This window comes from Acanthopagrus latus, chromosome 4 (genome assembly GCF_904848185.1).
Source record: "Acanthopagrus latus isolate v.2019 chromosome 4, fAcaLat1.1, whole genome shotgun sequence".
Lineage (NCBI taxonomy): Eukaryota > Metazoa > Chordata > Actinopteri > Spariformes > Sparidae > Acanthopagrus > Acanthopagrus latus.
This window is the reverse complement of record NC_051042.1, coordinates 11510127-11523813: the sequence shown is the minus strand read 5'-3', so window position 1 is coordinate 11523813 and position 13687 is coordinate 11510127. Positions and strand designations below refer to the sequence as shown.

The window sequence follows — 13687 nt, the reverse complement described above, 5'->3', positions numbered from 1 at the left end:
ATTTCATTTTTCATGAAGTTCCACAACTCTAAACCTTCTAATCCTTCTAGGATTTTTTTTACAGTCTCAATTTTGTTTCTATAAAGGAGACTGTTGGAAAATATGGGACCTGTATAATAACATTTTATTCAAGCACAAGGAGATCATGGATGAATAGTTACACTCAAGTCAAATTGCTGGTCCACTGGTCAGGGAAACAGTCAGTAGCCTAAATAAGCGTCGACCTGTCGGGTCAATGAACCACACAAATAGTAATATAGCACTGTTTAGGAGTAGGTCACTGGTGTTTGATATTGGTCTGCAAGCTCTCCTGGTATATATAAAAAAATGATTTAATGTTGCAAGGGGTCAACTTGACATTGAGCCTGAGTCAGTTCTTCAGTTACAGCTGCTGTACATGATGCCACCTGCCACACCAACCAACCTCTGACCAGTAAAACAAGTCAAATAACAAGGGGGGGAAAAACTGATTGTGCAAAACATTTGGCACCAGTTTATTCATCATTTTTAACTTAACACAAACTAGATCACATTTTGCCAAGAATTTCAGTGCAGATATTAAAAAAAACATGCATACTAAATATACTGTGACAAAAGTCTTTGTGTCTGATTCTCCACACAAAAGAGCAGAACAGCATCATGTGCTTGTGGTGGTGTGCCGACAGGCTTAAAGTAAAATCTGATTTTTACAATGACAATAAATGTTACCTCCTTATAACATCACTCAAACGGGAACTCCCAAGGATGAACCCTTAGCTAGCCTAGCATTAAATTACAAATGTCCAACAACACATGATCACTGCTTGAAAAGTTTCCCTAACTTAGGAGACACATACCGACACTCATACACAACATAGCCTAGAGAGAAAAGCTGCTTTCACACAAAAAACACAACAAAACCATAGGATGGGGCACTGGGAGGACTGCTCCACAACACAGGAGATAAAACAAAGTTAAAGGTCAGACTCGTGTCAAGCTTTGCAACAATCTAGTGGTTATTAGTCAGTTCTAGAAAAATAGATGCTCTTTTTGTTTGTAATATTTCAGATTTAACTTTTAAACATGTTCATTGGCAGTCTTTCTAGTGCCCCTGTTGGCAGCTAAGAGGACATATGGGAAACAACAAAACAAAACCTCTAAGTAATCAATGTCAAACACAAGGTCAAAAGTGAATTTGGAAGCATCAGAGAAGCGCAGAAGACAAGGACTGGACGATGAACTGTGACGCCACATCAACATGCTAGGGGCAAACAGGAAGAGATCTAGAAAAAAACAAAAAGAAAAACACAACAGGGAGACAAACCTAGGTTAAACAGCAATGGAACACAGACAGACAGAGAGAAAAGAAACCAAGAATGATCATCACTATGTGGGGTCGATCAAAGTCTAAAACACTCAACAGTCAGTGTCAGGAACAGAGTGAGGATGAGCCACATGCTACCAGAAACTGAAGTGGATGACAACAACAAATACACACACAAAGACACACACACGCAAAGGATCAGGGAGAGGTCACGCCAGGCTGCCAGACCAGTCCACATCTATTCATGTATGGAAGCTGGGGAATGCCACTGGAAAAATTACTTATTTTTTTGTACACTGATCTTTCATAATCAATTATCATAAAGAGTTAACTAGCGATTAAACTAAGTGATAAAGTTTTACACTACATGCTGTAGTGACTGAATATCTCAATGGATTTAAAATAAACGATTTTAAAACAGTATTAGAGTGCCATAGTTTTGCATGTGTTATCCTAATTACAACAAATGTAAATATTCAAGAAGAAAGAAGCTAACCATTGTGCCAATCGTGTTGTTTTGCTTTAGATCTGACGTCAATTCAAAGCAGTCACTACTTTCCATTCACTTGAATAATAGAAAGAAAATCTGCATCTCAAAATCAGTAGACTCTTAAAACTGCGTGAGTTGTGAGATTCTTCACTGTGAATGTCAGCTGTTTGATTTTGCTTAAAGTTATATTACCAAGTCTTATTTATTCAGCTGTATTGCAGTTTGCTGCATTTCAAAATGCAGCTTTGAGTGAGAAGCCTGTATCTATCTTTGTCAGATGGATTTTGCTGACCAAAGTGGACCACCATAAGGTTCGACTCGGCCCACTATTAATGTCTAGCAAACTTTTTTTTAAAAAAATACTTTTGTACCAAGGTGATGTTGGTTTTAGCGACATGTACTGACCAAAGTTCACTGAGCAGTTTCACACAAACCTAAATGGAATTTGACTACTTTTACAACAAACTGTGATTTTCTTGACTTGTAAAATTGGCTTTTAAATCAACGAACACGCGTTATTCATGGCACAATTCAATCGTGATCAAAAAAGTATTTTTCTTTCCCCATTCATGGCTGCTTTTCTGGATATAAGGTCCCATGGGGCACACCAGAAGGGATGGGACAACACCTCTCTTTAAAAAAAAAAAAATATATAAATCGGCACGGCAGGCAAGGTGACATTTTGCACTGCAGGTCAGTAAATAGACCTTTAAAACAGTAGGCATTTTGACATGATATAGTCAATATAAACAGGTGTTACTAATGACAAACAACAACAAAGTTTTCGTTCTCTGAGCCCTCATTAACGTGATTAGTAACAACTTTGTTAACCTACTATTTCATGGCATAATGGTTTCTGTGAAAAGGTGCAACAAAAGAACTTCACCCTTCCTGACTGCCAGAGGTAATGCTTAGTATTTTAATCATAAAAGTCATGTGTGACCTTGGATGACCCAGACCAGATAAAACTACTGGTATAATCCAAGCGATCAGTTCCTTATCATCTTCTCGCTTACACAGGTCATTTTCTGTAGTAGCATTAAGTTAAATCACCACCTTCATTTCCAACAGTAATCGGTAAGATCAATTGGCATTATATAGATAAGTGTGTCAGTGAGAGGAGTGTCTTTGGTCCTGATGCTAAACATATTGCTCTCTGTATCTTTGTTGTTTTAATGATGTTGGCTCATACTGACTAACGTTATGTTTGGTATCAGTGATGAGTGTTCTTGCTCCCCTCTCACTATAGTATACATTATTTCATAGGTAGTTCACAGCAGAGTGCTCTCGCTCATGCTAAATTAGTGGTAGCAGGAGCAACTTTGCCGGTCTCAGCTTAGTCTAACTGGTACGGTGAAGAGAGTGTTCATACTCCCCGCTTACTGTGTACTGTACACTGAATGAAATCCTGTTCAGCAGTTTGCAGGGTGCTATCACCAAGGCTAAGTTGATGCTTTTGGTATCAGTTGGATTTGACACCAACTGTGCCAGTGAGTAGAGCGTTCCCGCTCCCCTCTCACCGTAGTGTGGCATTTTGTTTTGTATCTTGTTCACAATTAGCAGAGCACTGTCACTCACTAATTTAGTGGGTAGCAGAGAATGTGCCGTGTCTCAGCCTGATTAATTGTTACTGTGCTAGTGAAGACAGTGTTCCCGGTCCCGTCTCACTGTAGCATTGTACATTACACCCTGCTCTCCTATTTAGCAGATTGCTCTTGCTCAGGCTAACTTGGTGGAAAGCTAGCAGAGTGTACATTTAATATCAGTTTGATTTAACAGTTACTGTGCAAGTTAAGAGAGTGTCGTCTCTCTCCTCTCACTGGTCCCCTAACACAGTCAGCCCAGTGCTCTCACTCAGTATGACTTTATCTGGCTGTACCATCTGGTGTTGTCATTTGAATCAATTCCCATAACTGTGCCCTATATGGTTCCTCTTCAATCTAAAGATGGGCATGACCGTTGCCCCACTTGTCTTGGCCTCAAACATTTGAGGGAGAGTCCCTAGAGGACTGTGCATGAAATGACTGGCCGACATGGAGTATCTAATGGGTGAGTCAGGCATCCCCTTCTATGAGCAAATAACTTCAACCAAGGCGTTGTGAGCTGGTGCTGGAGGAAGATGTCATATCTTTGGCTAAAGTGGATGGTTCAGGCTAACCAGAGCAGACAGCAGTTTTTGGGTCTGCGCAGGGACATGCCACCCTCTGGTAGTCCTAGGCGTGGCTGCTTCATCCAGACGAGGTGCAGAGCATCAGGGGTCTCTTCGGCACAGCACAGGTGGATCTCTTTGTCTCAGAGACATCAACCCTTTGGCCCACCTGGTTCTCCCTGATAGAGAAGACTAAACCTTTGGGCCAGGATGCTTTGGCTCACAAGCGGTCAGATTGTCTTCACTATGCCTTTCCCTCATTGCCCATAATTTTGTCAACACTGCTCAGGGTGCTTTATTGTGGTCACTTTTGGTGGCCCCTTTCTGGCCAGCCAGGTCTTGGTTTCACTGCTGCACCGACACTGCTGCGGGATGCCCTGGGACCTCCCCAGCAGGAAGGATATCCTGTCTCAGCTGGGGGTTCTTCACAGCATGTTAAGGCCATCACTTCAGCAAAGTGTGTTGGAGAGATCCATGCCTTGTCTGTGAGCGACACCTGTCCGAGATGGAACCCAGATAGCTGCGGTGTCACTCCGTGGCCCAATACAGCATTCCTCCCTAAGGTGCTGGCATGCTCACACCTCAATCAGCCAATCCAACTTGGACAGTTTGACCCCCCATCGGGGAGAAGCCAAGTCAAGGCACAGTGCACACCCTAAGAGCTTGGGTGCAAGCTACTGCATGTATACAACGGTCACACCAGCTCTTTGTCATTGATGGTGGTGCTAAGAAAGGTTGCACTCTCTCCATACAGCACCTGTCCCATTGGGTAGGGGATGCCATCGCTTACGCATACAGTGTGACAGGTCGTGCTGTACCATCTGTGGTAAAGTGTCACTCTGCCAGGATCAATGTCACGGGCAATCCTAAGAGGTGTACCCTTGAAGAACATCCGTACTATGGCCTTGTGGGCATCACAAGCACATTTTCCAGATACTACAGAGTGAATGTGGCCACCCCCCACCCATTGTGTGTTGTTCGTCAGCTGAGCTCCTTTGCTTCATCATTATGAGGTGGGTACCTTAGTCCTTGCAAGTCTGTTGTCACAAGTCATCCAGTGATAGCCACTGCCAGTCAGAGAGGGTGCAAAACAATGATGGTTATGAATGTAACCACGGTTCTATGAATCCTGGATGAATGGCAGACTTCTCAGTCACTTGTTCCCTTGGAATCTTCTGAGTCACGAGAAGACTCTGTAGAACTTATCGACTGGATGACACCGGTGGTATACCCGGTCAGGGGTCATCCGTGGTCACAGGTCTCACATCTGAGAAAAATACTTGTTCTGCGTGTGCAGAAGATGGAAGGTACACAGTGATACGCACTGCCTCTCACAGTCATCCAGGGTTCTAAGAACCGTGGCTAAATTTGTAACATTCATTCTATGGCATATACCATTTCATTTTCGTGCCATAAAAAAAATAATAATAATGGAAACCAAGGTCTGCCTAGATAAGAGGGAAATACACATCTGAAACCACACAGCAAGCATTTTAAAAATTGGTCAGTCAAAATGTAAGTATATATGACTTCCAGTTAAGAGATGTAACTTTTGTCTTTCCATTTACACAAGGCTGTTCTTACATTACTGATTCACATTAAGTTATAAAGTGTATCGCCAGGAAGTTGCTCTCAAGTGGCTGACAGTAAGCTGACTGCTACACCGCCCTCAGGTCAGTCCTGGTAGCAGAACAGTATCAGAGAAACACACCGGATGATTGTAAAGTTAGAAAAAAAGTCAAGTTCATAAAGTATAAATAGTAGTGGTAAACTTAGCCAAGTTCTTTGATGGGTTCACGTAACTGTTGTAAAATTTCTTTTCAACAAAGATCTACAAACTTTCAATGTAAACCCATTTATCTGGAACAGTGATCAACAACATCCTGACTGCTAATAACAACAGACTATGAAGTTCATGCCTGGCTTATTATTATTTACATCCTGCTGTAGTTTTTCAGTAGTACATTTTATGTGATGAATGATTTACAAGTCATCCAGGACCTTACCACTATTAAACAAGCTTGAAAGCAAACAGTGGTCTTCAATCAAGACACAGCTGGATCAGCTACGACTACAAATTCCCTGATACATAATCATGATTTTTGTGCAATAGCTTTGGTACACAATATACCAAGAAATTTCCAACGCAAACATAACATAAAAATGGGACAATAATTCATTACACATGACTGACCCTGGAGCAGTGAGAAACTCTCCAAGTACCCTGGTCATACTCATATTCTGCCTCAATCTATGGGCCTGAAATCAGTTTTCAAACTAGTTCCACTATTAGAAATACACTCAGGACTTCACGTAATGTAAAGTTGATGAGAAGATGACTATTAAATTGAATAGAATGACAGGACCAACATGTTGACATTGACTTTTAGAATAAACTATGCTCCCTGTGTTTGTGGAAAATGAGTGATTTATTCAGAGATGAAGGCATGTGTAACAGAGAGGGGGGTCTGTAGAAGCACTGATGGATCCTACACACACAGTCCATGCCACATGACAAGACAGTAGAACACATTACCAAAAGGAAACAACGCTGAACAGACAAGGAAAGGACACACACCAGGAGATCAAATGGAGTTGTTGGACTTAACATTTGTTTTTCAAAATAATTTCAATTCAGATAAATAATTTAGGCAATAAATAGTTCCCCGACACACAGGGGAAGTATAAAACCTATATAAAAATAGAAAAGGCATAATAGTAAATATACATCTCAACAATTTTTCCGCTTTCTAGTTCTATAAAAAAAACACACATTCTTGCAAGTTTAAGCAACTAACAGGTTTGTCTTTAGCAATTTGACATTTATATGAATTCTCCAATCACAGAAGATATTCAGTGAGAGACATAGTGGTGTAGCCCTCTATAGATTGGCTAGCAGCTAGCTAGCAGGACAGTAGCTGAGGGATGATGTTGATTTATTACAAAACACCTGGATTCACGGTTGAAACTAACTAAAACCATAAAATGTATTCATACAAAGCATTACATCTGCAGTAGACAGACTCTTGGATATCAAGATGAGTGGAGCAAGCCTATGCTGTTTGTTTTTATTGCCAAATTTCACAGTATTACTAGCAACAGCTGACAGTTGGTCTTCACAGCCACATCAGCCCAACCTATCACCAGAGTGCAGAAGCACAGGAGGAGCACCACCAAATCATGCTGTGTTTAGTCCTCCAAAAAAATCTATACTTCACAACTGCTTCACTACATGCAACATCAGCAGCATTAGAAATGCTCCAACCATCAAATAAATAAAAATATAGTTAAGGCTATGATGTGCATGCAGAAATCAAATCCAGCCAATGTTTGGATACAAGACAACCATTCACAAATGTGTAGCCCCCCCACCTGAGGCCACTCAAGAAGTGTGAGCCATGCAACTGTCACTACACCCAGACAACAAATCAGATATGAACTAGCATCAATGTGTTATCTTTAGATGTAATAAATACGTGGCAGTCCAAGTAACAGAGATAACCATCTGAGTATGAACGCTCCTTGCTCTATCAACAGAAAGTGTTGGGCAAACGCTGAATGAGGACAAATATCTTCTAAATGGTATCTGCATGTTTTGGTGGAGCTCCTCCTTCTCTACCTTACCTTACATTAAGCCTCATGGCTAATTTGGGTGGGTATCACATACATTATTTCAATTCAAGAGATAATACAATTATCCAATACATACTTAGGGAAAACCACACATTTTGGTATGTGAAAATATATATATTAACTAAGTTTGATTTCTGCTTCCTAATGACGTGTAGTTCTGTCTTTTCCGGCGGCTGCCTACTTTCATGAGTTTGATGCTGGGTCTGGGTGGTGCAGGGGAAGGAGAACAGGAAGTAAAAACACAAGGATTTGGCACCTGACTGTGAATGTGCAACACACCCTAACACTCAACTCATATGTGTATTATGTACCACAGCAAACATTCAAACTTAAATGAAAATACACCTGTTTTGTTAAAAAGGAAAACAAAGTGCATAAACCACAACATAACATAAGAAGAATCCAGTCTAGCCTGAAAAATCTTGCATGTAGCGTCATATGTCTCTTTGCCTGGGCATGTTCTAATGACCAGGTGTGGCAGCGCAGCAGACATCACCCCATAATGCACAGACAAGTTTCTGAGTGGACCAGTCTTAGTTGCGTATTCATACTCCACTTACCATAACACCACCCTGCCTAACTAAGTCTGCAGTGCCTCAGCACCTTCAGTAGGGCTTGCTGTCATTCTTTGAACGCTTCAGCTGCACTTTCAGCCTCTTCATACCAATCTGGAAACCATTCATTGACTGGATGGCTGCCTGTGATGACACTGGGTTGTCATAGCTCACAAAGCCTGAAACAGAAATATAAGGACTCATGAAAAGAGAAGATACAATCATGTGAACCACACAGACGCCAGCTTCAGTGAGAAAAAAGTAAGGGGCTACAATTTACAGTTGAAAAGTTATTAAATAACTCCTAAATTATGCAAATCGGTCAGTCTCAGGGGGTTATGGTTTAGTCAATTATTACTGTGCAGCAGATTGACATTTTGCCAAAAACACACATGGCTCGTGTATTTGAACTTCTGACATCAACTGTATCTTCTGTGCAACATCTAATACCCACTGTCAACCAAAATACTGACAGGTTCCTTGGTGTTACTTTATTTAAATGAACCACCTTTCAGTCCACCTGCTGGACGCCATAAGGTAAAGCAGGTTAAGTCCTTTTCAAATCAAATACTAAACTATCAGGGTGCTGCGTGCTCGTGATAAAACAGCCTTAAAACTTTTTAAGTTGCAGTGGAGACACAGCACTGCAAGGTTATGGAGGAACTGATTCAGATATTTTTTTGATCATAAAAAGGCTTATATTCAGTGGTTTGAATGAACTCACCAAAACACTTGCTGAGGTTAGTCTGTTTGTCAATGAAGACTTTAGCAGAGATCACATTTCCAAAGGGCATAAACATCTGGAGCAAGTCCTGGTCTCCAAACTCCTGGGGCAAGTGGTAAATGAACAAGTTGGCACCTTCTGGACCTGCCAAATCAAGGAGTCAATGATACAAACATTCAGCAAAGTCATATTTTAACTACCTATGACTAAATATTTTAACCTAATTTTAACTGTATTAATTTAGAATACAGTCATGCTCAAGTTCCCTCCAAAGGGCACATGAGGTATTAAAAGTATATTGATGAGCCAAGTGTGTCAAAGGATTAATAAACTAAGGGAAGAGTTTTTTTATGCCCATGCTTGCATCGGTTAACCCAAGTGCACAGATTGCTGAACTGTTTCTTTTCTTCAGTGCACAAGGTCTGCCCGTGAGAATTTCCACAGTCACATTTTTTCAACCACATGACCCCATAGTATTATAAGAAGTGAACTGTAAAAAGAAAAACATCCAAAAAAGAAACTGAATGACTGAAATGAGATTATCTGAAAAGGAGGGCTAATATTAACACACAAACAAGAACAAGCCTTCTGTTATGGACTTTAGCTTGTTTTAAAGTGGATTGGTTGACAGGATTATCAGAGGCCACGTCAGAGAGAAGGTGGTGACATCTTACCGGTGCTGCGACTGTCGCTGGCTGACGCAGCAGATTTAAAACAAGACAGAATCCTTAGCAGAAGGTGAGATCAACACATAGCACACACATCTCTACCAATCTGTCTACAACAGAACTTCGAAGGTGCGATATGTAAGCCTTGGCCATTTTAATTCATGATAACAGTATATCACCAGAGCAATCACTAACTGCTGTCAACTGCAGCTGCGGCTATCTAGGAAGCTCAGTTAGCCATACAGCTAGCAGTCAGGGCTGGGAGCTCAGAGCACTGGAGATGTGTTGGTGTTTACATTGCTAGCACAGAAGTTTTGAACCTGGACAGGTCAAGGCTAGCTGGTTAGCATGCTAAACATTCCGATACATAGACGTCATGATGTGAAAAGTCTTGAATGTTTGTTATTAAAAAGTAAACTTATATATTGCACCTTTAAACAAGCATCACAAAATACTGGGGAACTTGTTATTCATTATTCACCTTCATTATTCAAAACATTAATTACTGATGGCTTTTTTTCTTTGATCTGCAAAGGGAATCTATGGCAGCCTAGTGAACACAAGAGGCACATTAAGAGAAATAGTCTAAACTCACATATTGGCCAGCAGCTCCTAAGATTTTGTTTTGTCAATTGGTGTCCAAATTGGACTGAACTGGACTGAAGAAAGAAATATTTTGAAGAATGCTCATATACAGTGGCTAAATAGTAAATAGTCCCCAATTATTTATGTGTTCACTTCATCTATACTGTCTACAACCCTTTTTCCATTCCCAGACCAGAGAACCTACCTTCCTTTTGGCTGCCTGCTGCTGAGACACTCTGCTGGGACAGCAGGCTCTGGTTGTACAGGCTGGGCAGAGCAGCGGCAGCATACTGCTGGATGCCTGAGTAGGCCTGGCTCAGTGCCTCCATGGTGTTTCCTGAGCCATTAGACAGGCCTCCAGAGCCAAGGCTGCCATTCAGTGCCGCCATACCTGCAACAGAGTTACAAGAACACAACAATGATATGGGTGAAAAGGTGAGCTCTTTTCACTCAAAGTAATGTTGAGTTTCACATAAAATGTATCAGAAAACAAAGTAGTTCAATAAGTGGGCAAGTCATAATCATTGTCTCTGTTTATTATTTTTAGACATGGTAGGTCAAAGCCTCGAACAACAATAATAAACTATGTACAGACCATTTTTCAGGATAGTCGGTCTACATGACAAATTACATTACACAAAAAAGGGATTTAATTAGAGTGAAGAATAGTGCTCTCTCGCTAAGCCGTACAATGTGAAATAAAATTAAATTCTATAGATCAGTGGCGTGTTCAAGTGTGAGTTTTGTCCAGACCTAAATCTCTCACAATTGTTGTGTTCCTCTGACACAATTATGAACACCTGTAGGAAGCTTAAATGAGGCATTACTTATGTCTTCAAAGTGGCAGGCTCTCTGTGATTTCTTAAATATAAACTATAAAACTATAAAAAACCAATAGCAGCAGTATAAAGGCTGGTGTGTCTGATGGCAATTACAGGCAGCTAACATCAACACTAAGGTTGGGTACCGTTCAAATTCACATACCTGGAATTCGATGCCGGTACCCAACTGTACTTTTTCCTGTACTTAGATTTATCTGTACTAACAAAAAAAGTAATTTCAGGCCTAACTAATTAAATCACTAACTAGAGACTTGTCAGCAGTGTTTATTTATTTTTTGCACATTCTATAGTTAAAAGCATTAATTTGGTGCACTCTGAGAGAAGAACTAAGAGGCTATATCATAAATAACATTAACGTGAATGAGAAATAGAACATTTTGAATGTGAAAAAAGCAAATATTTTGGCATTCGCTCTGTTGCCTGGCAAGTAGTTACATAATTATGACAATTTACTTGGTACTACAGCTTTGACTATACACTATTAACACAAGTCTATAAGCTGTAGTCATCATCAATCCACTGTAACTAAACTCTGTTGTAACTTAAGCTTGTTACTGAGAGCCTATCATTGTGTTGTTTTAAAATGATGTGCATCTTTGAAAAGAAGACTTACTATTGTCTTCTCTGACTGGTTGAAAACACAAGTTTCATTTTGTGCACGCCTGTTCACACACAAATGCTGTATATGCTTGTAAAGCACACAAGTCATTTTATGTTAAGTATGTTTGTAAATGCATTATGTGTTAGTGTCAAGCTGGTGGATAGAGTGATTCTTGTACAAAATTGTTTTGGGGAATCAAAGAAAGCATGTTGTAATATTTCCTCATAGAGAGCATACAAAGCTCACATACTGTTGGTTTAATACCGAGGTTCCGGGCATGCTAATTAACACACTGTTTTAGTAACTAAACAGCGTGTTGGTAAAGAATTTCTAAAGCAGAATTCTGTCTCACAGTTATGTAATCAGTGAATATGGTTGGACTAAAAAGTAGTCATAGTAGAAGTACTAGTCCAGTTAAGGGTCAGTACCTGCCAGGGAGCCCATGTTGAGACCAGCTCCAGAACCAGCAGCCAGAGACTGCAGGGCCCCTAAAGAGGCCATGGGGTTCACTGATGAGGTGCTGCTGGAGGTGGGGGAGGAGCCTGCTCAGGGAATATTTAAAGTTAATGGTATAATAGACACAACTGGAAAACATGAGATAGAGCTATGTTACAGTGCTCAGGTATATCAGCATTTTTACACTGTCATTATGACTATATCTTAAACTGTAGTGTCTATTTTTTTTAAAGGGCAATTTGAAAAAAAAATGCATTTGGAGAAATATTGTTTTATAAGTAGTTGTTTTCTACCTCTGGAGGCTTTGTATATTGCTTAGTTCTAGATTATATAGAAAATAAATATGTATATACTTACATATATTTATACAGATGTTTAATAGTGAGAGAAGAATTTCCAAGATTATGTGTAAGATGTTGAAGTGGATTCGAACTATGAAACAGTACTGTTGATATGTTTATTTACCTGAGCTTGTTAGTGCACTTAGTGGGCTACTAGATGTTGTCATGGCACTGGAGCCTGATGCCGTGGCCTGTGTGGCAGTTGCTGCTGCTGCTAAAGCAGCTAAGTTCTGCATTGCATTAAGACCTGAGAGACACACACAGTGAAGTTGAAGACTCCACTCACCCCTTCATCTGACCACTAATGTACACTGCCTTGCCAAAAAAATAGTCACCACATAACTTAGCAAATAGCTAAGAGCTTTCCCCTGGATAATTACAGCAGTGTTTAGTATGTTTCATATTATCAATGAGGATAATTGGAAAAAAATTTGCTTTGGAGCACAAAAACTGGACTCTGGAGCAATGGAAAAGGCCTGGGAGTTTTGATCTGGGGTTGATTCAGTTGGTCAGGTTTAGGTTCAGCCACATTATGTCTCTAAAAATTGAGGTCAGCTGACTGCGTGACAGGTTTTCCGTCAATGGATTTTTTCTTCCCTGATGGGCATTTGAAAAGATGACAATTCCATGATTCATTGGCCATGAGGCATTCATTGTCACACACTGATTGGCCACCACAGACTCCACACCTTAAGCCCATTGAGAATCTTTGGGATTGTGCTGGAGAATAATTTACACAGCAGTCGAATCCTCCACCATCAATACAAGGTCGTGCCGAAATATTAATACAACTCTGGGTGTAAATAAACGTTTTGTCATTGCATAAGCTTTTCAAAACCATGCCAAGGCAAATGCATGCCATAATCAAAGTTTAAGGTGGTCCAATGTGTATGTGACTTCTTTTTTGGCCGGGCAGTGTATTTTTAAACAATGTATTAGGTCATGTTCTCTCCTCGATTTTGCTGACTGTACAGGTGTGATGCTAGACAGTGAAAACTGTCACTTTGACATTTACTTCTTCTAAACCCAGAGGCCATGACTGAGAATATTAGTCAGCCAACAATACATATTCTTATAGTCAAATCTTAATCTTACAAAGCAAACACCTCATGGTAGAATCTTAATGCATACATGTGTCTGTATGTGTGTGTACCTGAAACAGGGTGCAGATTGTTGAGTGCATTCCCCGTTGAAGCTGACTGCTGTAGCAGCTGTAAGTAGAGCTAAAGCCACAAGAAGACATGAGAAAAAGCATATTACATTCAAAGTTTAAAACTGATTAAATGGCTTTGTCAGTAGTCTAATCATTAACTTTTGCAAAGAAAACCCACAGGGGCTCTA

The 13687-nt window shown here is 40.3% G+C and overlaps 1 protein-coding gene across 9 annotated transcripts in view; it reads right to left on the bottom strand.

Annotated features, from left to right (window-relative positions):
• Nucleotides 1–464: 464 nt before the first annotated feature.
• celf1 (cugbp, Elav-like family member 1) overlaps nucleotides 465–13687 on the bottom strand; it is a 30955-nt gene continuing 17732 nt past the window's right edge. For 4 of the 9 annotated variants that reach the window (XM_037095490.1, XM_037095487.1, XM_037095489.1 and 1 more), the window contains 6 exons: nucleotides 13500–13569; nucleotides 12471–12593; nucleotides 11978–12091; nucleotides 10312–10497; nucleotides 8854–8997; nucleotides 465–8308 (listed from right to left, as the gene is read on the bottom strand). In XM_037095490.1, coding sequence (XP_036951385.1) covers nucleotides 8181–8308; nucleotides 8854–8997; nucleotides 10312–10497; nucleotides 11978–12091; nucleotides 12471–12593; nucleotides 13500–13569 — 765 coding nt within the window. In that variant the 3' untranslated portion in view covers nucleotides 465–8180. The other 5 variants (XM_037095492.1, XM_037095493.1, XM_037095485.1 and 2 more) reach the window with 4 other exon arrangements.